Raw genomic sequence first — 24,895 nt, forward strand, 5'->3', positions numbered from 1 at the left:
TGCAACTTGTTTTAAGGTTTTAAAGATCAGAAATATGATTCATTCCTGTTTTTGTTGTTGACGACTTGTTTTTATTGAGAAATGACACTAAGACGTATTTGCATGATTTCAAATGTACTGTTTTTTTCTTTAAAAGCAATTTACTTAAAAAAATAACAGGAAAATAGTTTATCAACACTATAAAATGTACACACATTGCAAAAATCAAATGAAAATAGTCATTGTCAGAGCTGTGTAAGAGATGTAAAACAACACCCACACAAACATATAACACTCCTGAAATACTATAGTATCAGACAATAAGAGTCTAATAAATGTATTTTATTTATACAGTAAGTTTACCTTACTTTTAAGGCACTGATGCTTACAAACACCAACACACTCACACACACCATTTACTTTTTACAGAGCGATAGAAAGTTGTCTTCAATGTCACATCTTCATCACCTAGTCTGTGAATACAAAGTTTATAATCAGTTCATATTTTGGCCATGAATGACGTCAAAAATGTTTCTACAAAGATCATTTTAAAGATGAAATCAATGATGGCAATGCGTTTGTGAAATGCTTACTCTGGTACCACAGGAAGGTCCGGTGTAACTTTGTCGACAGTGGCAGAAATTTGGGAAAACGCATCTCCCCCCATTGAGGCACGTTTGTTTACAGATCGCTGTTAGGGAAGAAATTAAATAAAATTCAAATAAAAAGAAATATATATATATATATATTTTTTAAATTATATATATATATATATATATATATATATATATATATATATATATATATATATATATATATATATATATATATATATATATATATATATATATATATATATATATATATATATATATATATATGTGTGTGTGTGTGTGTGTGTGTGTGTGTGTGTGTGTGTGTGTGTGTGTTTTCATGCCTGAATGTTTATGCCTGAACATTATTTTTCACATATTTTACAGGGTTGCAGCACCTCTCTTCACAGTCTGCCAGTAACACCGTTTATAAAAGCCTTCTGATAAGCTCAACGTGCTCTGATAGATTATATATATATATATATATATATATATATATATACACACACACACATTATATACATATACATTACAGTGAGGAAAATAAGTATTTGAACACCCTGCTATTTTGCAAGTTCTCCCACTTGGAAATCATGGAGGGGTCTGAAATTGTCATCGTAGGTGCATGTCCACTGTGAGAGACATAATCTAAAAAAAAAAATTCAGAAATCACAATATATGATTTTTTAACTATTTATTTGTATGATACAGCTGCAAATAAGTATTTGAACACCTGTCTATCAGCTAGAATTCTGACCCTCAAAGACCTGTTAGTCTGCCTTTAAAATGTCCACCTCCACTCCATTTATTATCCTAAATTAGATGCACCTGTTTGAGGTCGTTAGCTGCATAAAGACACCTGTCCACCCCATACAATCAGTAAGAATCCAACTACTAACATGGCCAAAACCAAAGAGCTGTCCAAAGACACTAGAGACAAAATTGTACACCTCCACAAGGCTGGAAAGGGCTACGGGGAAATTGCCAAGCAGCTTGGTGAAAAAAGGTCCACTGTTTGAGCAATCATTAGAAAATGGAAGAAGCTAAACATGACTGTCAATCTCCCTCGGACTGGGGCTCCATGCAAGATCTCACCTCGTGGGGTCTCAATGATCCTAAGAAAGGTGAGAAATCAGCCCAGAACTATACGGGAGGAGCTGGTCAATGACCTGAAAAGAGCTGGGACCACCGTTTCCAAGGTTACTGTTGGTAATACACTAAGACGTCATGGTTTGAAATCATGCATGGCACGGAAGGTTCCCCTGCTTAAACCAGCACATGTCAAGGCCCGTCTTAAGTTTGCCAATGACCATTTGGATGATCCAGAGGAGTCATGGGAGAAAGTCATGTGGTCAGATGAGACCAAAATAGAACTTTTTGGTCATAATTCCACTAAACGTGTTTGGAGGAAGAAGAATGATGAGTACCATCCCAAGAACACCATCCCTACTGTGAAGCATGGGGGTGGTAGCATCATGCTTTGGGGGTGTTTTTCTGCACATGGGACAGGGCGACTGCACTGTATTAAGGAGAGGATGACCGGGGCCATGTATTGCGAGATTTTGGGGAACAACCTCCTTCCCTCAGTTAGAGCATTGAAGATGGGTCGAGGCTGGGTCTTCCAACATGACAATGACCCGAAGCACACAGCCAGGATAACCAAGGAGTGGCTCTGTAAGAAGCATATCAAGGTTCTGGCGTGGCCTAGCCAGTCTCCAGACCTAAACCCAATAGAGAATCTTTGGAGGGAGCTCAAACTCCGTGTTTCTCAGCGACAGCCCAGAAACCTGACTGATCTAGAGAAGATCTGTGTGGAGGAGTGGGCCAAAATCCCTCCTGCAGTGTGTGCAAACCTGGTGAAAAACTACAGGAAACGTTTGACCTCTGTAATTGCAAACAAAGGCTACTGTACCAAATATTAACATTGATTTTCTCAGGTGTTCAAATACTTATTTGCAGCTGTATCATACAAATAAATAGTTAAAAAATCATACATTGTGATTTCTGGATTTTTTTTTTTAGATTATGTCTCTCACAGTGGACATGCACCTACGATGACAATTTCAGACCCCTCCATGATTTCTAAGTGGGAGAACTTGCAAAATAGCAGGGTATTCAAATACTTATTTTCCTCACTGTATATACAGTATATATATATATTTTTTCTTTTTTTCATTTTTTTTTCATGCCTGAATGTTTATGCCTGAACATTATTTTTCACATATTTTACAGGGTTGCAGCACCTCTCTTCACAGTCTGTCAGTAAAGCTCTGTTAAGAAAAGCCCCTCCTTCTAAAAACTCATTGAGCTCTGATTGGCCACTCTGATTGGACCAGTGAGTTGTGATTGGTCAACCGCTTCAAGCGTGTTTTGGAAATGTCGCACCCGTTACCATAACTTCGAGTTTCAACACACTATTAATGCAATTCAACCAGGCTTCGTCCCTTTTATTTATAATATGTCTTGGGTGAGAATTATTTAAATGAGGAATATTGTGACATAAACGTTCCCGGAAGAAAACTCAAGATTACAATCGAGGCATTTCAGGGAGTTCAGAAATATAGAGATATATAGAGTGGACTTTGTGCTTTATAACTTTACAGACCATTTTCATGTTCACACAGCAACATTACACACTAAAAAGTTAAAAATGTAAAAAATCATAATAAGAGCCCTTTAGGATCATTTAGGATTCATCAGGACTTACGTGTTTGGCACTGCAGACCCTCCCATCCAGCTGGACAGTGACAGGTGTTCGGCCCCACACACTCACCACCATTTTTACATTTCTGTAAACATGCCGCTACACATACAGACAAGACTGTGTGTTATGTTCCATGTATTTGATATTTCAAGATAATATATAAAGTTTGTTCAAAGGTTTGGGGTCAGTAAGATTTTTTTTTAAAGAAGTTGATCCTTTTATTCAGCAAGGATGCATTAAACTGATCAAAAGTGACAGTAAAGCCATTTATAATGTTACAAAAGATTTCTATTTCAAATAAATGCTGTTCGTTTGAACTTTCATCCATCAAATAATTCTGAAAAAGTCCCACAAACTATTAAGAAGTTTTGAACACTGATAATAATAATTGTAACTTGAGCATCAAATCATCATATAGAATGATTTCTGAAGGATCACGTGACTGAAGACTGGAGTAATGATGCTGAAAATTCAGCTTTGCCATCAATGAATACTTTTCATTTGAATATATATTACAATAGAAAAGTTATTTTACATTGTACAATAACATTTCACAACATTACTGTTGTTTTTACTGTATTTTGATCAAATAAATGCAGCCTTGGTGACCTTAAGGATGTTGGAAATCTCTTACGGATGTTGCAAATCCCTCCTCTCCATCCAGATGGACAGGAACAGGTGTTTGGACCGACACACTTTCCGTTGTTCATGCACATGGGGTCACACACACCTAAACACAGAGCATATAGTCCAAACATATAATATGCTAGAATGCATGCTGGATATAGACACAAATCACAACAACAGAAATGAAACAATCTAGATTCTGGAGAAAATGACACCATTGAACACTCACTTTTCTGGCATCTCTTCCCAGTGTATCCTTCAGGACAGGAGCACACGTTGTTTCTCATGCACTGGCCTCTGTTTTTACATGGAGGATTGCACAGAGCTACAAAGAACGACACACAGCTTAATTAATTATCAATAACTCAGGCCATTTATTAATTGTGCAGAACTGTTTACATGAAATAAGCATTCGCTATGAAACGGTTGTACCTATCTGGCACTGTGAACCATAGAAGCCACTGGGACAAGCACAGATGTTCGGTTTAATACAAGTCCCTCCATTTAAACACACAGGTTTACAGTCGGCTGAGAATAAAAACAGTTAGGGAATTTATTATATATTATATTATATCACATTTATTAAATAGATTTATGATCAATATTTAAAGTCACCATGAAATCAAAATGGACAATTCTTATTTTGTATGGAGTATTGCACTATTTATTATAAATTGTATCTGTGCATATTTCTTTCCTTTAAATTCATGTGCCATCGCAATCTTTAATCAAAATAACTCCCTCTTGCAATGACATCTCTTCTCTGATGATGTATTTACTGGCGTGAGGGCGGGACAACCTGTCACTCACATGAGATCGACCAATAGCAAACCACAATGCTCCAATCAATTCCTGATAAACAAAATCAAGTCCTACCCTTCATTTTTTCTTGTTCGAGAAGCCGTTTCACTTGGATATGTGTCACAATAGGGAAGAAAAGACTATGCTGACTTTAAGGATGAAACAGCGCACCTGAATTACACGTTGGTCCGTACCAGCCAGGTTTACACTTACAGACATCAGGCGACATACACTCTCCACCATTTTCACAATGTCTGTTACACACCACTGAAAAAACAAAAGCAATGACTCACAATCATTATGAACTAATTTCTTTATATTTAGAAATTGTTCGGAAATGTCTGCTCACTAGTTTCACATCTTGGTCCCACGTAGCCATATGGACAAGTGCAGTAATTTCTGGACAAACATCGGCCACCATGTTGACAAGGCGGATCACAGCTGGCTGAGAGGCAAGATAAAAACATGTACATTATATTTGTACATAAAGTTACATAAAAATTACATTACATAAAGTTCACATAATATATGTTAATTAGGGGTGTAACGGTACACAAAAATCACGGTTCGGTACGTACCTTGGTTTTAAAGTCACGGTTCGGTTTATTTTCGGTACAGTAAGGGAAAAAAATGCAAACATTAAACTGCAGGTTGTTTATTACTATAAACTTTTTTTTTTTTAACAATTTGTTTACACCTTTTTTAAACACTTTTTAATAAAATATAATAAAATATATATAAAATAAAAAAAAAGAATAAGAAATAAAATACTGCTGCAAAGTTCTCCACTAAATAAAATACTCTCAGTCTCAAACCAATATCACATAATAAAATATAATGAAAAATATAAATAAATAACTATGATTACAGTGCAGCATTACCAATCCCAGCTTGTAGGCCTGCTCATATTTAAAAATTAAGGCTGGGAATCGATAAAAAAAATTAACTAATTAATTGCACAATTTGCTGTAATTAATTGCAATTCCTCCAAGCTTGTAATCATCAATAATTAAACTTATAATCACCTAATTAAATGAAACACGGGGAAAAAAAGAACAGAAAATAGCCCTATATTAAAATAATATTAAACATAAATATATCAATGTATTATTATTTTTCAATAATCAATCAACATAATCAATTTAAGATTTTTTTTTGCCCCTATTTTTACTAATTATCAATATAAAATATAGTCCAAAGCTATAGTACAAAGCTATTATTACCAGAGCATGTGATCGGAGCAGGTCATTTTACCAGTGTTGCTAGCGTGACTATACCAGTTCAGCAAACAGAAGTCTACTACTGAGAAATTTCACCTTATTTGAGCGGACTTTGCTTTTCCAGTGCGTGATCGGTACATGATTGGAGTCTTTGGGCCGTTAACGACAGAGCAGAACGCGCAGCACAAACACGGACTCGAACATTGAGCAGAGAGCGCAGCGGGCCGACACGCGCGCACACACACACACACACGGAACGGAGAGTGCGGCGGCGCACACGGAGCGGAAAAGCTTTTTTTCGCCCTGCAGTCTATTTCATTGGTTTAGGTTACAGTGACGACGGGTAAAACACTGGTAAAACCATAGAGGGTAAAACATTAGAATCAGCTGCAGGGCGGGACTAGCGCTGAACGCGGAGACATCCGCCACTTAATATGTTCGTGTGGAAACACGAAAATGTACCTATGTTCCGCACACAAAATATTGCATTCAGTCATTCGGTACACACGTGCACCGAACCGAAAGCCCTGTACCGAAACGGTCCGGTACGAATACACGTACCGTTACACCCCTAATGTTAATATATTAAAATAATACATAATATATGAAACCCTCATATTATCTAGAGTCATATGGCAAAAAGTGACTTTTAGAATGAATTTGTAAAGGTAAGAATGGAGTAAGACACTAAAGATGGAGTTTACCTTCCCCACAGGTGGGGCCGTTGTACCCTGCAGGACATTCACACACATTGGGCTTCACACACTTCCCTTTGTTCTTGCAGTCTGGTCGGCAAACAGCTGACAGGACAAGATATATCAAGTGTGAGTTTGAAATTAACCATAGACATATCAGAATTCAAATGAGTAATTTTAATTTTTAAAAAAATTCTTTCAAGCTAAAAGAATATCATAGGCTGTGACTGACCAATGTGGCAGTTGTATCCAGTGTAACCCTCTTTACAGGTACAAGTGTTAGGCTGTGAGCACTCCATATTCTGACCACAGGGGTGACGACACAGAGCTGTATCCACACACACACACACACACACACACACACACACACACACACACACACACACACACACACACACACACACACACACACACACAGGCCATGCTTAAATCATGTTAAAACAATCAGTTGGATAATCATTCTAACAATAATATTTGAATGTACTGTAAACCTCATAAATAAATGTCTCGGCTAGACAGACAAACAGACAATAAATATTAGATAGATAGATAGATAGATAGATAGATAGATAGATAGATAGATAGATAGATAGATAGATAGATAGATAGATAGATAGATAGATAGATAGATAGATAGACAGACAGACAGATAGATAGATAGATAGATAGATAGATAGATAGATAGATAGAGAGAGAGATTGAGAGATAGATAGATGGATAGATATTAGACAGACAGACAGACAGACAGATAGATAGATAGATAGATAGATAGATAGATAGATAGATAGATAGATATATATATTAGACAAACAGATAGATATTAGACATAGATAGATAGATAGATAGATAGATAGATAGATATTAGACAAACAGATATTAGACAGATAGATAGATAGATAGATAGATAGATAGATAGATAGATAGATAGATAGATAGATGGATAGATGGATAGATAGAGAGATTGAGAGATAGATAGATGGATAGATATTAGACAGACAGACAGACAGACAGATAGATAGATAGATAGATAGATAGATAGATAGATAGATAGATAGATAGATAGATAGATAGATAGATAGATAGATAGATAGATAGATAGATAGATATTAGACAGACAGGCAGACAGACAGAGATCTGCTCAAACTGCTCACGTTTGCAGGCAATTCCGTTTCCTCTATAGCCGTGTGGACAGCTTCCACATCTGAAGGAGCCAGAGGATGTGGCTTCACACGGTACTCCAGAAAAACAGGGGGAGTCCGCACAGGTTCGGTTGTCCTCAGCGCGTTCAGGGTTAAATTCTTCTTCATTCAGCTGCTCTCTGGTTGAGCTGCCTTTTGCTTTCGTGTTGGTCCAGTCTAGGGTGCGTGAGGTGGTCTTCCTATCAACAGATGAGGTCCACTTGTTGCTAGGAGGAGATCTTTCAGCTCCAATAGAAGGTTCAGCTGACTTCCTAGTGGAAGAAGTGACATCAGAGAGTTTGTCACCCTCCCTCAATAGTATCTGTCCTGCAAAATAGTAAGGGTTAGAAGGTCGAGTCCGAAGAAGAATCTACAAAAACACAAAAGCTATTTATTCTGGCTTCTCTGTAATAATGTTTCTTGTAATGATAATGTTCGTATAAGGAAAAGCAACTGACTGTTTGCTGTCCTTGACGTGCATGTTTGTCCATTGCCGTTGAGCCCAGAGGGACACGGGCCACATATGTAACCAGCAGACGTGTATGTGCTCTCAAAGCACTGGACTCCAGGATAACAGGGCCGACTGGCACACGGACTCTGCCCTTCTGAGGGTACGTACATATTTACAGTCAACTGATACATATTAGAGGTGAAAAACAGTGTAGTTATTTATTACTCCTACCTGGAACAAGCTTGGGTTTGAAGGAGTTGAGGTTAATCACACTTTTTGAGGTCATTTTATGACTGCCTTCATCAATTTTATCCACTGTCTTTTCTAAAAAAAAACAAAAAAAAAACAAGTAAACAAAACAAAAACATTGAAATTATGAGATACATTTTTTTGTCAAAATTGATTTTTTCCCCCTTAATTACAACTGTATTTGTCATTATTTTGACTTATATCATAATTATATTTTTTTATCATAATTATCACTTTCTATCTCATAATTTCAACTTTTGTGTCATAATTATGCTTTTTTATATAAATTTTTACTTTTTATGTGATAATTATGACCATCTCATAATTTCTACTTGTTGTCAACTGACTTGCGTCATAATTATGACTGTCATTATTTTGACTTTTATGTCATAATTATGACTCTCAATTTCTACTTTTTGTCAATTGACTTGTAATTGTCATTATATCAAATTTTTGTCAACTTTTTTTATCCAAATTTTGACTTTTTATGTAAGAATTGTTTTGTCATAATTTCGACTTTTGTCATAATTATATATTTTCACCTCACAATTTCTACTTTTTGTCATAACAGTTTTTTTGTCAATCTCAACTTATCTCATAATTATTACTTAGTATCTAATAATGTTTTATTTCATAATTACTTTCTCTGTCATAATTTACCAAAGCATGACTTTTCTATCTTATGTGGCAGAAATGGGCTTCCATAGAACCGATCCATTTCAATGTGAACACTGTTATTGTACACAAGAAATGTTAAAACAGGCATAAACAACTAGTCTTGGTGCAATATCAGGATAACATTACTTTCAGCAGTTACAAAATGGATGGTGTTTGAGAAAGGATTAAATTCAAGTAAAGTCAAAACTGACACAATTTACTTATATTGACCCTATTTACTTAAACACATTCATGGTTTGAATTCACAAGTTACTATTCATGCTATCCCAAAGAAAAAAAAATCCTCATAATGTAAAAATTCTCTGCCTGACTATTTGATCATAAACCTTAAAGTATGAGATATGGGCGTACGGATGCAGGTCGTCCCATCTCCAGTGAGGTATTCAGGACAGGGTCCACACACAAACGAGCCCATCATATTTCTGCAGGAAACGCCTGGGTAACATGGAGCTGATAAACATTCATCAATGTCCTCATCGCAGATTACACCTGTAGAACACAGCAGAAGAAGGCTAAACAAATAACAAAAACACTAATATTATAACAGATCCACTTCTACATGAATAGATTGTTTCTACAATAAGTGAACTGACCTGTGAAGCCCACTGGACAGTGGCAGGTAAAAGAGTTCAGTCCATCCACACATGTGCCCGAGAGGCATGGGTTCGACCTGCAGTCATCGACATCGACTTCACACCTGTACCCCTCCAGACCAGCAGGACAAACACACAGGTATTCACCAGATCCCGGGGGGAAGTTAATGTTGGTCACACAGGAAGCTCCATTCTGGCATTCACATGGGTGAACTGACACCTGGGAAATATAAAATTAAACCATATATTAAGTATATATAACACACACCATCGTTCTAAAGTTTGGGGTCGGCAAAATGTTTTAATGTTTTTGAACGAAGTCTCTTATACTCATTAAGAAATACTACTACAATTTAAAATAACTGCTTTCTATTTGAATATTTTTCACAATGTAATTTATTCCTGTGATCAAAGCTGTATCAGCATCATTACTCCAGTCTTCAGTGTCACATGATCCTTCAGAAATCATTCTAATATGCTGATTTGCTTCTCAAGAAACATTTCTTATTATTATCTATGTTGAAATCAGTTGTGCTGCTTAATATTTTTGTGGAAACTGTGGTAAAATATTTTTGTCAGGATTCTTAAAAGTTCAAAAAGAACAGCATTTATTTGAAATAGAAAACCTTTGTGACATGAAAGTCTTTACTGTCAGTTTTGATCAATATATACTTGCTGAATAAAAGTATTAATTTCATATATTGTCATGTATATAATAATTATTATTTAATTATTTATTGGCAATATATTATGAAACTATTACACTGATCTAATGATCCAGAAATGTTTTTGGTAGCCATTTGGCACCCCCCTGTGGACAACAATGGAGACACACACAGTTGTACTTCAGCAGTCTACAACATTCAGAAAAAGACTTTTTGCGAATTTTTTAAGATGCAACATTTTACCAGATGCTTTCTAGAGCTCACCTTCACTGCTGCACGTGTCTCTGCATTACAGTCATCAGTTACAGCCAGTTCAAAGGTCACTGGTGTTGTGGAGAGAGCTTTCCAGATGAGCAGGCCAGCTGGAGAGAGAACAGCGTCTCTGGGCCCTGACCTGAGCGTGAGGAGAACTGCAGAGCCCTCTGGATCATTGGCTGAGAACTGATAGACCAAATTCTCTCCGTAGAATGTCTTCAGACTGAGCTGACCCGCGTGAAACACCGGTGGCTCATTTTCTATGAACACACACAGAACATCAGAACGAGGACAATGACACAAGAACATCAGTCAACATTATGTACATTGGAAAATACATATATAATAACATATAACAAAACTGTATTTTCATAATTTATTGTGAGCTTATATGGATACTGTGATATATAACCGTTGCAGGAGAGTGAAAAAAATAACATTAAACTATAAAACAGCTTAAAAAAAAAAAATCAAACGTACTAAGCAAACATGCATCTTTATGGAAAAATATGACCGAACAAGTCTCTGAGTCATCAAGGAAGTCATTACAATAGCAGAACTAGTAAGGACTCCAGCTTTAGGAAATATAGGAAATAAAGCCCGAAACGAACATACTCTCAGCAATGGACCAGCCGTATTTGGAAAGATCCGGTCTGCATGTCAGACACGGGCTGCTCAGGCTGTGATCGCCCTCCTCATAACACAGTCCATCAATGTTACATGTCCTGTCCTGAGGGGATATTCAGGGAAAACTTTTAAAACTTTACATTAATCAAACAAAGCAATCTGTAATTATATCATTGGGTTTTTGTGGTTGTTTAAATAAACCTCTTGCATGCTGTAGCAAGCAGGGTGGGTCTGAGAGCAAAGCCGGTGACGCGAGTGTTAATGAGCCGGTCTCGAATCCCACGGAGGAGCTCCGGAAGGATAAAAGGAGGAGTGATGACAGTGGAAGACAAGAGAGGACCAGGCCTGGACTTTACGTTGTTGTTTTGCTTTAGTTTATGCGACAGTCGTCCATGAGGGGCTGCCACTTTACTTTTGTTGTTTATTAGGGCCCGAGCACCGATGGTGTGAGGACCCTATTGGAATTACTCCGTTTATGTTTATATTAATATTAAAGTTATGTTGAACGTTTGTCGGTTTCCGCCTCCTCCTTCCCTGAGCCTTAAACATTGTTACACATGCACTGCAAAAAATGCTTTTCTTACTTAGTATTTTTGTCTTGTTTCCAGTCTTAATATCTAAAAAGTCTTAAATCAAGATGCATTTACTAGATGAGTAAAATGACATAAGATATTATGTCCTGTTTTCCGGGGGAATTAATCAAAATTACGTGAGTTGATCCTTAAAAAAACTAAATTATCTGCCAATGGGGTAAGAAAAATAATCTTAATTCAAACAGAAACAAGATTATTTTTCTTACTCCATTGGCAGATAACTTAGATTGTTTTAAGCCAAAAATCACTTAATTTTTTTATTATTTCCCAGAAAACACGACTTAATATCTTACACTGAACAAAATTATAAACGCAACACTTTTGTTTTTGACCCCATTTTTCATGAGCTGAACTCAAAGATCTAAGACTTCTTCTGTGTACACAAAAGGCCTATTTCTCTCAAATATTGTTCACTGCGGTTGTGAGGCTGGTCGGATGTTTCCAAATTCTCTGAAACGCCTTTGGAGACGGTTTATGGTAGAGAAATGAACATTCAATTCACAGGCAACAGCTCTGGTGGACATTCCTGCAGTCAGCATGCCAATTGCACGCTCCCTCAAAACTTGCGACATCTGTGGCATTGTGCTGTGTGATAAAACTGAGTGGCCTTTTATTGTGGCCAGCCTAAGGCACACCTGTGCAATAATCATGCTGTTTAATCAGCATCTTGATATGCCACACCTGTGGGGTGGATGGATTATCTTGGCAAAGGAGAAGTGCTCACTAACACAGATTTAGACAGATTTGTGAACAATATTTGAGAGAAATAGGCCTTTTGTGTACATAGAAAAAGTCTTAGATCTTTGAGTTCAGCCCATGAAAAATGGGGGCAAAAACAAAAGTGTTGCATTTATAATTTTGTTCAGTGTATGTCATTTTACTACTTTAGTAAATTCACCTTGATTTAAGAAATGTTTGATATTTGGACTGGAAACAAGACAAAAATACTAAGTAAGAAAAGCATTATTTGCAGTGTGCTTATCACAAACATTTCTTGCTGGGTTTATCCGTAGAGTGTGAGAGAGCCCCAGTTTTAGAGAACTGAACAGTGCTAGCTTTGTTCGACTGATTTTGACCTGAAATTATTTGCTGTACATAATTACAAGGCTGAATGTGAAATAGTTTCCTGTATTTAAAAAGTCTTAGTACACGTAATGATATATAATGAACAGTGTATGTAAACATTTCAAGATAAAACGTCCACTGAATCTGGGTCAACTGATCAGAAAAAGGTTTAAAGAAACACCATTTAAACAAATTACAAACAGATCATGGTGGAGCACGTTTTTCTTTTCTTCTTGTGAAATGGTTTACAGTGATGTACAGTACCATTAAATATTTGAGGTTGGAAAGATATTTGAATGTTTTTGAAAGAAGTCTCATGCTCACCCAGGGTACATTTATTTGATTAAGAAAAGTAAATAAATAAAAAAAACAGTAATATTATGAAATTTTATTGAAGTTTAAAATAATTGTTTTCAGTTTTAATATATGTTAAAATGTAATATATTCCTGTGATGGCAAAGCTGAATTTTCATAATTTCAGCTGCAGCTTTATTTGATCATTTTATATGAGAATGGATAGCACAGACCTTTAGGGCGCAGATAACCGAGGTGCTGACTGTACAAATCTGACATGTGCCGTCAAAAAGAGTCAGTATCTTTGCATTGCTGAAGCTGTGTCCATCATTAGACACCTAGAAGACAGATAAACAAATAAATTACATTTTCAATACGTTTAAATACACATTAGTTTTACATTTATAGCTCAATACACAGCAATGAGTGACAAACTGACTTTGATTTGCCAGCGCAAGACTGGCTGGTGTGCAGTGGTGGAGGATTGTGGGTCGTCCACAGGGAGCTGGCACTCTAATGAGGACGAACTCTGGAAGGAGGCGGGCACCAACTGAGCATCATCCAAAGACCATTCACCATTTACTATCTAAGTAGACAGAACAGTATGTATTCAGGTTAATAATCATTTACCTTCATGCTCAATTGAATGCTTGACTGGCAAATTTGCTGTTACCTTTTCCTTCACAACTTCACACTTGAGCCTGTAGGACTTTTTAAAGCCTTGACCAAGAACCCTAACAGAGGAACAGACGCCATAATGGACATCACACAGTCCTCCGTTCTCCAGTTCTGTGATCTCTGGAGTCTCATCTGCATCAGGAAAACAGATTAACTGGCTAAAAACAAATGAAATGCACATCAAAGTCTTCTAGATCAACCTACATTTTCATTTACTCATATACAAATACTTAGCAATGATTTTATAAAATAAATATTTGTAAAATCCCATTCTAGGCCACGTAAAGATAATCATTTGGATTTTTTGTTTGTTTATTTTCTCCACTTGAGACCACTTTTACTCTTTAGATTAGAATGAGTGATTGATGCATAACATATCCATGAATTTAAAACAAAATCATGATATCAGGCAATAATTTATATGAATGTATAAAGAGAAGTGTATATTTTAGGGGATGTAACTAGTCAAAAAAAGAATTTGCCAAAGTTTTTGACTTCCCTAGCATATTCCCTAAATATCATGTGATATTTAAAAACATAATAATCGTTAAATGAAATAAACCTGAGATCAAATAAAATGTAAATATTAAATGAAAAACACAAAAAAACTAACAAAAAAAACCTGAAATAACATAAATTAAAGCTAAATAGAAATATAAAAAACAAAACAAAATATAATAAAAATGACAAAAGCACATTACAAGATTACAAGCTAATTCAAAATACTAATAAATACTATAATAGTATATAAATAATACTAAAACAAAAAGTACAAATGTTCCATGCAGCCTCTTAAACCCTGCATTCATAATACTTATTGAAAGAAAAAGCTGTGTAAACAAATTTTCGCTAGAGTATAGCATGTCCCAATGCAGAACATATGAACTTATATTTCAATTATATAAAGTACCCATATACAGACACACCCACCAGACACCTGGCTGCAATCATAAGAGCCAAATCCAGGGAAGCACGAGCAGCCCCACTCTGTGCACTGTCCATTCCCGCTACACAGGCTCGGGCACCTGAGGGAAGCTAGAACATCCTGGTTCTCCTTCCTCCTGCCAACGTCCTCTACCACCATCCTCTCACACTCATTCTCCAGAAGGGGCACGGTGGCTCCTTTCCAGGCCTGATCGTCCTTTAGTTGTTGGTCTATCACACACATTTCCAAAGCCTGCTCCAGCATCTCGCCCAGGAGACGCCCACAACCCAACCCCACCGTGGAGTTCCTCAGGGTTCCCTCGCAGAGCCGCCGGACCTCGGATTCCGTCAGGCCTGACTCAGTAGGCCAGGATGGTACCAGCGGTTCAGGGGAATTCGATGAAGAATGGTCCTCTGGGAAATTATATGTTGGCTCCTCCAGTTGTAATCTGGAGTTGTAATATCCACCTTGACGTCTGCTTCGGCTTGTGACACGTCTCTGAGTTTGGGATCTCTGTGGGTTTAGGACACGTCTTTGACTCTGGGATCTTTGGGGATTCATAACGCGTCTCTGAATTTGTGATCTCTGAGCATTTGTTCTGCTTCCCTGAGCTGGACGGTGTTGTGTGGGCCTGCCGGGAGGGGTGGACGTCTCTCTATGAAGTGGGAAAGACCTGATGTACTCAACTGTTACATCCAAAGTAGGGATGATGGAGGGAGATTGGACGCGGGTAGAGGAAGAACACCTGGAGGAAATGGTAGACTGGGGCGATGCTCCGCTGGTTGACTGGTGTTTCTCTTGTTGACAATGGCAGTACTCACGGAGACTGGAGTTGCTTTCATAGATGGGGATCTTGTCAAAAAAGCTGTTTCTGGGAGCCAACCTGGTTTTAAGGGAACATAATAATCCATATTAAGGAGGGATGCACAACAAATCATCACCATATCAGTTATTTTTTATTTATAGATAGATACTGGATATACACTACTGTTCAAAGGTATGGGGTCAGTCACCATAAACTTTTATTTAGCAAGGATGCATTAAATTGATCAAAAGTGACAGTGAAGACTTTTGTATTTTTTCAAAAGATTTCGATTTTAAATAAATGTTCTTTCTATTCATTAAATAATTCTGAGAAAAATTAACATGGTTTCTACAAAAAAATACAAAATATTACGAAATTCTATAAAAATATTACCTGTTTTCAACATTGATTATTGATAATAAATGTTTCTTGAGCACCAAATCATCATATTAGAATGGTTTCTAAAGGATCATGTGACACAAGACTGAAGAAATGGCCTTCACCATCACAGGAATACATTACATTTTACAATATATTAACAAAGAAAACAGTTATTTGGAATTGTAATGATATTTCAAAATAAATGCAGCCTGGGTGAGCATGAAAGACTTCTTTCAAAAACATTCAAAAATATTTTTATCATTAGTGTATATTTTGACAGATATTGTATATTTAATTGTCTACACTAATTTCCTCAATTTGTATATTTACATGATCTTTTCTGATATTCAACTCTCTTAGTGTTCATCCTTTTTTTAACTAACAATTTAATAAATAAATAATATTGTGAGGCCTAAATTCACTAGCATTTAAAAATATTGATTTTATTTTTAACTGCACAAAATAACAGACCTTTCAGCTTATCAGCTATTTATTGAATGTCAGCCATAACATCACACAGAATTTTGATATTGGTGCATCCATAAAAATAACCTAAGGCAAGCATCAATAAAACTACTGCTCAAGCTTACAGTTATGTATTTGAATAAACCCCAAACCCATTCATTACACTTTGAATGTTGATCTAATTCAACAGGGTGAGTCTCACCTCCACGCGTTGATAAAAGAGCTGCTGTCCTCCACAGTCTCTCCACCCTCTTTGTGGTAGTCATTCATTGGCTGTCCATCAAAGGTTCCACACAGGCCTTCAGTGTGGCCTTGATCAGAGCCCGGGGCCCTTACAGTCAGACTCATTCCCCAGTCAGCCACGTCCGCACGCACAAATGCCCCAGACAAGAACATAATCTGGATTAAAAAAAGCTTATTAATCATTTTATATGGACTAAACTGTAGGTATAATAACTTAAAAGAAATAATCAAAGATGCATACTAATATACACCCAATATCACTCACAGTGACTTTGCGGCCCTGGTAGGACTCAGTAACACGAATGCCACTCTTTACCAGATCTCCGTTCTTCACAGAGAGACGTGGCTTTGTCTCTCCAGCCAGCCCGTTACACATGTCATAAGTGACCACATTACTACCATCCCTGGCTGCAAAGCCACAGACACACGAGGTGGGATGGGCGGTCGTGCCGGCACATTCCCACTGTCGCACATGTACCTCAAACAGCCGAGCGGTGCTCCTGTACAGTACAAAGGTGCCTATCTGGTAGTTATCATACCTCCTGTGAACAAACAAGCAATGTTCAATTCAATTCTCACTCCATTTGCATTTATAAATTCATTCGGTGATTCTACATCAAAAAGTGTTTTTAAAAGAGGATTGTGCCCTTTTACAAAGTCTTGATTTTGTTTTTTACTAGAATACCTTTTCATGCTTGAAAGTTTAAAAAACACATTATTTTTCACATATTTTACAGGGTTGCAGCACCTCTCTTCACAGTCTGTCAGTAACACTGTTTCTAAAAGCCCCTCCTTCTGAAAAGCTCAATGTGCTCTGATTGGCCGCTCTGATTGGACCAGTGAGTTGTGATTGGTCAACCGCTTCGAGCGTGTTTTGTAAATGTCACATCCCTTACCATAACTTCGAGTTTCAACACACTACGAACACAATTCAACCAGGATTCGCCCCTTTTATTTTGTGTATGCCTTGGGCGGGAATTATTTAAATGAGGAATATTGTGACATAAATGTTTCCGGAAGAAAACTCAAGATTACAATCGAGGCGTTTCAGGGAGTTCAGAAACAGTGTGCACTGATATATAGAGAACAACTCCCTTTGTAGTGGACTTAGTGCTTTGTACCTTTGCAGATCTTTTTCATGCTCAAACCGCAACATTACACACTAAAGAAAGTTGAAAATGTAAAAATATATAATAGGTCCTCTAGAATACATCAACTTTTATTATTGGACTATAGTTTGAGTGTAGAGTTTTTACCTGCCATCAAATGTGATGATGTGAGGGTCCGTAAAAGTGTAACAGTGAGCAGATGGAACGTCCTTCACAAGAATCTGAGAGGAACATACATATATACATGTATACATATGAATACATATATTACATAGTATTATTTATTCATAAATATGTTTTACCTAGTTTTCTAAAGATGCATTTACACATTTTCTTGGCAGATGGTTTTTGGCATAAACAACAAGGCATTTGATTATATGCATACTAAATATTGATATGCTTACATAGTGCCAGGACAATTGCATGTATATATATTCCTAAACTATTTATAATACATAATATATTACATATATAATCAAATAAGGCCCACCTGCACACTTTGAGGAGCGTACCCATTCCACAGGAAGTTGGTGCTGCTGATTATGGGTTTGATGTGTATTTCTGTGCTTCTGTCTCCATCCTTCCATATATCAGTCACTGCGCTGTAGTGCACAGATGCTTGGCTACAGAATCCATTATGACAAGGGGTTTGAAACAGCTCGACCTCACAGGAGGACAGGACTAAATCAACACCCAGGTCCTTCTCACCTGCCACTGGAGACAAATCTTTTTAGTACAATTTTCAGTTACAGGTGACATGGTGCAGCTGCTTCTTAAAGTTAAGAGAGACATATTTTCTGCTGTAAAAACATAATTTGTAGATTTTCAGAGTATGAGGGAAAATTCTGACACATTAATATTTAAGGTAAAATATTACAAGTTTGATTTAAAGGGTAAATCACATAAAAGTCTCCCCCAAAAACGTATATTCACATTATTGTATTAAAGCAAACAAAAGAATAATTTATTCAAATTAATATACATTTAAAGCAGTAAACAAATACTATTGTAGTATATAAATAATATTTATTAGCATTTACAGTAATGAGATTAGGATTCTGGGTGACACAATGCAAAAAATATTTAATACAACATATGCCATAACTTAAAGGGTTAGTTCACCCAAAAATGAAAATGTCTGTCAGTAATTACTCACCCTCATGTTGTTCCAACCCCGTAAGACCTTCGTTCATCTTCGGAACACAAATTAAGATATTTTTGATTAAATCTGAGAGCTGGATCACTCCTCCATAGGCTTCTAAGACATTATAACTTGCTGGCCCAGAAAATGTATTAAAGACATCGTTAATGTAGTCCAAGTGACTACAGTGGCTCAATCTTAAGTTTATAAAGCGACGAGAATACTTTTTGTGCGCAAAAAACAAACAAAAATAACAACTTTATTCCACTATTCATTTCCTTCTCTCTGGGCCTCGAGTTTTTTCACGTAGTGTAATAGCGCAGCGTGTCTGTGTTGCACGTCACACGTAGGCTCACTATTGGCTGACGCTGGTCATGTGTGTGATGCGTGTGACGTACAACACAGATGCGCTGCGCAGTTATACTACGTGAAAAAACTCGAGGCCCAGAGAGAAGGAAATGAATAGTGGAATAAAGTTGTTATTTTTGTTTGTTTTTTGCACACTAAAAAGTATTCTCGTTGCTTTATAAACTTAAGATTGAGCCACTGTAGTCACTTGGACTATATTAACGATGTCTTTAATACATTTTCTGGGCCAGCAAGTTATAACATCTTTAGAAGCCTATGGAGGAGTGATCAAGCTCTCAGATTTAATCAAAAATATCTTAATTTGTGTTCCAAAGATGAACAAAGGTCTTACGGGGTTGGAACAACATGAGGGTGAGTAATTACTGACAGAATTTTCATTTTTGGGTGAACTAACCCTTTAAGACTGCAATTTTTGACTCCACCTTGGCTACTAGTTGTAAGATGCAAAGGCAAAGTGCATCTCTCTGAGGAACATGGTAAAGGTACAGTGCTCTCCACTGTTAGTTTATACTCTCTCCCATCTTCTGAAATAGACACAGCCTGAGGTTTCATCTGGAAAATATGCATAAAAATATAATAAGTCTCGCAGAAACAACTCTTTACTAATAACTGCCAAACAAACTGTAAGTCACTGGATGAGAATTGAGACTTACTTGGATCCCTGCATAAAACTCTTCACTCTCCACGGGAAGGCTTTGTATATTGGGAGACTCCAGAAAAAAACTAGTGCAACTGCAATGGATCTGAGACATAGATATATAGGTTAAGATTCATAAATATGAATTTGAATTCATGTGAATACTGATTATAAAGTGGCTACCCTGTCTCCCAGTCGCAGGTTGATCCCATCCAGCTCGATGAGAGCAAAAGTCTCTATTGTAGTGTCTTTCCTGAGCTCTTCTCTGTTGCCCTCGGGCAATAGTCGCCACCATGTCACTACATATCCCAGAGAGCTGTTCCCACTACTGTCATCAAATGTACACTTCAGGTACACACTGCTGTCGTAGAGCTCAGCAACTATCAGTGGTACTGCAGAAGAGGGAGGCTGGAGTTCTGAGGGATAAATGACAAATAATATATGCTTCAAACCATATACTTAGAATATCTAAATATATATTTGTTTTATAAATATTTGAAGAAAATTAAAGTCATTAAAGCTTGAGGGTAACAGATCATTTGTAATATCTAATGATTGGCTGACCCTGCTGTATGCCCACAACTGTTTATAAAACCAAAATGTTTTCTAGAATATGAAACAGAGGAGTTCAGCCATCACCATAGTGAATTTGGAGAATATTAAAACCATTTTGTGTGAAACAGAGGGGGGTAACAGATTTCAGCGACCTCTAAAGCTGCCCAGCCGGATTTGGTGACTGCTGTGTGTCTGTAGTTGTTCAAATCATATCAAAATCCAAAATGCCATTTTCTCTGAAATAAAGAATGTTTGGCTCTGCTTCAGCTTTAAAACATTAAGTCCAAAGGAAAGACCCAAGACCCTGATTTCCAGCCAAAGTCTTAATCATCATGTCTATTTCACTTCCAAGACATGCTTTATGATGCCGGATGAAGGACACTTCTAAAGTAAGTGTGTTGAAGGATTCCACTAGAAATAAAATAAAGAGCGAGCCTCTGTTGGGATGCCTAAGACCAAGAGAAGGATCACTTGTGATCAGCTGCCAAGGCGACGCTCCATGCCACAGTCGAAACAAAAACAACACAAATACATGAACTTCTGCTAGATTCATCTGGGGAACCTTTCAGATAATATGCAGCAGTTAATTTTACTGTATTACACAAGCTCTGGAAAAACATTTGGTGAAAAAAAGAGTGATTAAAAAATTAATGGGTTGAATTTATTTTGTTTAGATTATTTTGTTTTGAAGATGCATTTTTATAATATTGGTGGACAAGTATGGACTACTCACCACTGCAGGTTCCATCACTATTCCTTTGTGTCCCGTCACAGCTGGTTTGATTGGATTCTGACATCTCTGCGAATATAATAAAATGTAGTGATGATGACTGAAAAGGACTGTCTTATTCTTATTTGACAATATGTCTATGTCTTATTTTTCACAGCCTTTGGGATGCATGATGCAGAACCAATGGATAATCATACTAACATTTCAAATAGGCCTACTACTCAGTGAGGTTCGTTGACTTGCCTTCAGCGCAATATCCCATGCATCCTTGCGTTGGTTGGAGCAAGTACACATAAAAGTCCCCGCAATTGCGTACGGTGACAGGCAGGCGAAAAAGACAGCAGTCTTTACTGTCGCTTCCGAGGAACTGCCAGGTAGCGCAGGCCGTCATCTGCTTCACCTCTAGAGGCCGAGGGAGAGTCTCTCCATCCGCCAGGGAGAGCCACACTGGGGCTTGTGTTCCACACTGATTCACCTGTAGGGATTATTGTAATATAGAAACATAACATAAAGGAGCCATTGTTCAGCAGGCTGGACCGATTACAGAGATGCACTGTACTGTACCTCCACACATTTGGTGGGCATACGGGCCGGCTTATCGAAGATCTGGAACTGATACCATCCGGGAGAGAGTGAATGATCACAAATGAGCTCCTGCAGGGCAGACTGGAGCAGCTGCTGTGAGCTGAACCTGGTGCTTCGGTACGGGCTCTGAAGAACAGTGTAACCCCCACGACTGCATTCAGGGGGCTCCACTGTAATAATAATACACACAAACACACAATACAACATAGACAAGTTATTAATAAAAATTAAAAAAAATCAAGATTTTAAATTAAAAAATAAATAAATTACTGTTTAATTGACAGTAATATCATTGATAGTAGACTAGTGGTAGAAACTGCAGTGCAAGTCACATCAGGTCATGTGATGTCAACAAGGCGCCCTTGGGAATTCGACCCGCTTCATATCAGCATATAAACAACAGCTTTTTTCTATTGTCTTCATCTCGTGGGAATTTACATCTTTTTATTGCCGTTTCTCAAAATTGCTGTTAACTTCATTAAGAGTAAAACTTTAATTTAAAGAAAAACTTTTTGTGTATGATCATACATCATACGAGGTAATTAATAGCCTACATGTATATTAATTTTATACAACTATTAATAATGAATTTAATAATATTAAATAATGACAAACTGCAAAAACAAATCAATAAAGCAACCAAAATTGTTGTCCAAACGTGCTCTTACGTAACCAAGAATTAAATGTAGCATTTAGTCCAAGGTTGAATGGTAATCGATTCACTTACCTTTTTGACAACTGACAGTGTTGTTTAAAATAATAAATATAATAGCTAGGCAATACTCCACACAGACGTTTAAATGCATTTCCGTCTCTAATGCTCTTTAGAAAACATTTAAGAGCGTCTCCAAACCAATAACGCAATCCAGGATAATATCCCGACCGATAAGTCCCGAAATGAAAGCTGGCAAAGAAATATCTGCTGTGTCTTTGAGGAGAACAGCGAGTGTTTCATGGGCTGCTGTCCAGACCACACACACCTCCTCCCGCTGGAGCATCTCGAGCTGACTGTCCCATTCTCCAGTGCGGCTCGTTTAATATTACACACATCCTCTACATATTTTAACCCCATCTTTTCAGTTAAATCTACTAATACAAAGGACATGTTCACGATTGTGCATTGAAATGACCACGAATAATGTCTTTATTCACATTTGTAAACAACGTCCCACAGTGGTGGCGTCATTTCCAACACAATGAGTCAACGACCAACGATTCCCACCCAAAAGTTAGTGTTCTTATTTACCAAGGAAGTGAACTTGTCAGTAAGGAGGAGTAGCCTATGCTTGAAATGAAATTAGATATGTGAGGAAAATAAATAAAAATCAATGAAAGTATTAGTAGCCTACTTGATATTTATTCACCACGCATATTTAAATAGTACTTTCTTCATTTTCAGTCAAGCAGTCATTTTATAAAAATCGCAACATATCAATTAAAATGAGACTTATGAAATTAGCAGCATGACAAATGAGTTTGGGCCATTTATAAAAACAATTCAAATAGATAGCACAAGTACATCTCGGAGACGTCTATGCATTTACATCTGCAAGATGTATTTTTTTAGAGAGTAAATTTGCTCATTGTCTCCAGGACGTTTCCTGTTAGATGTCATATAGACATTTAGAAGATGTATGTAAAACTGCTTTTTCTAAGACGTTTATCAGATGTTTTTTACACAGCATGCTTTCCAGATTAACATATCTTTAGCAGACATCTTACAGACGTACCTGTGCTATCTGGGATCATTTTCACCACAAAATGCTAAACATAATGCTAGACATAGTGCAAATGTTTGTTGTTAGAAAACTAGTTAGTGTGAAAATTATTCTTCTCTGTCCACTGCTGGGCTGCTTATATCAAAATGACGATAATCAGCCAAAGTTCTGCTCTGAGAAAGTCAAACACGGTCTGTTGTGGGATGCCTGCGAGACTTTGTGAAGGAATCGCATAACCAGAGGCCATCTGTTAAACTGTTTTTATCAAGGGCGTGCCACTCCTTCTCAAAGAAGATGTGAATAACATTCGCGGGATGAAGATTGAGCACTGGTATAACACCATCTGTTTCTCTACGAGAGGTGTTGACACTCTGTATGAAATAATTAAATTCTTCCTCCACACTGTATATTTTTACTGAATGATATACTCATTAGGCAGAACAAAACCACAACATATTCCCAGTGTTTTTACTTTGATTTAGATAAAAGGGGTTAATGCAGCATAACAGCTGTCACACCTAATGAGAAAAGCAGATTGTTAAACAATCAAAAGACTTTTCCATGACCCAAAGGTGTGATTAGCAATCAAAATAACACAAAGTCTAAAAGCTGCAAATGTATAAAATTTAACTAAAGTGTTGGTAACATGAAAGTACTTTAAAGGGATAGTAGAATTCTGGCATTATTTTACTCACTTTCAAGTTATTCTAAACCTGTATGCTGCTATTTTTTATTCTGGAAAATAAAAGGAGAATCTTTGAAGAATCTTTATATGTAATGATCATACTCCAAAATTGCATATAATTGTCTTATGGTATCGGAAGACGTGAAATATAGCATATGAGCTGTATGGACTACTTTAAGGATATTTGTATGCTCCATTTTTATAGCAGAAAAGTGTAAAGATTCTTAAAAAAATACAAATGTAAAGATTCTTTTGTAAGTTTTCCTTTTTGAGTGAACTATTCCTTAAAGAAAAAAATGAATAGTCCATCTGATCACCTGTCAAATGATGATTTGTACTTCTTTGTATGTGACTAAAAGGAGTGTGAATGATAGATTTGTCTGAACTTTTACAAGGGTTCTGAGGTCACATGCCCCACATGCTCTTAAGCTAAGATGCTCATTCCCATTGTTTAACAGGTTCTTGCTGCATCTCAAGAGAAGCAGCTGTTTATAAAGGGTTGACCAACCTATAGCTGTCCTACCAGCTGGACATACGACTTGTTCTATGTGCAATAGACAGTTTGTGTTAGGAGCTTCTGCTCTTAAAAAACATAACCCTTG

At 36.9% G+C, this 24,895-nt stretch overlaps 1 protein-coding gene across 1 annotated transcript; it reads right to left on the minus strand.

Annotated features, from left to right (window-relative positions):
- Nucleotides 1–59: 59 nt before the first annotated feature.
- On the minus strand, nt 60–22,915 carry vwde (von Willebrand factor D and EGF domains). Its single transcript, XM_084126154.1, has 32 exons — nt 22,618–22,915; nt 21,870–22,060; nt 21,549–21,780; nt 21,309–21,374; nt 20,204–20,436; nt 20,037–20,126; nt 19,806–19,935; nt 18,364–18,587; nt 18,021–18,094; nt 17,030–17,306; nt 16,724–16,920; nt 14,876–15,753; nt 13,941–14,077; nt 13,707–13,853; nt 13,501–13,605; nt 11,304–11,418; nt 10,698–10,948; nt 9,769–9,988; nt 9,527–9,664; nt 8,480–8,572; nt 8,256–8,402; nt 7,771–8,124; nt 6,852–6,947; nt 6,629–6,724; nt 5,054–5,149; nt 4,876–4,971; nt 4,336–4,431; nt 4,133–4,228; nt 3,911–4,006; nt 3,280–3,375; nt 573–670; nt 60–452 (listed from the first exon to the last, which is right to left on the minus strand). The coding sequence occupies exons 1-32, from the start codon at nt 22,694–22,696 to the stop codon at nt 444–446; spliced, it is 5,253 nt and encodes a 1,750-aa protein (XP_083982280.1). The 5' UTR covers nt 22,697–22,915; the 3' UTR covers nt 60–443.
- Nucleotides 22,916–24,895: the final 1,980 nt, after the last annotated feature.

The sequence above is a fragment of the Abramis brama genome (assembly GCF_963993115.1).
Source record: "Abramis brama genome assembly, chromosome: 10".
Classification (NCBI taxonomy): Eukaryota; Metazoa; Chordata; class Actinopteri; order Cypriniformes; family Leuciscidae; genus Abramis; species Abramis brama.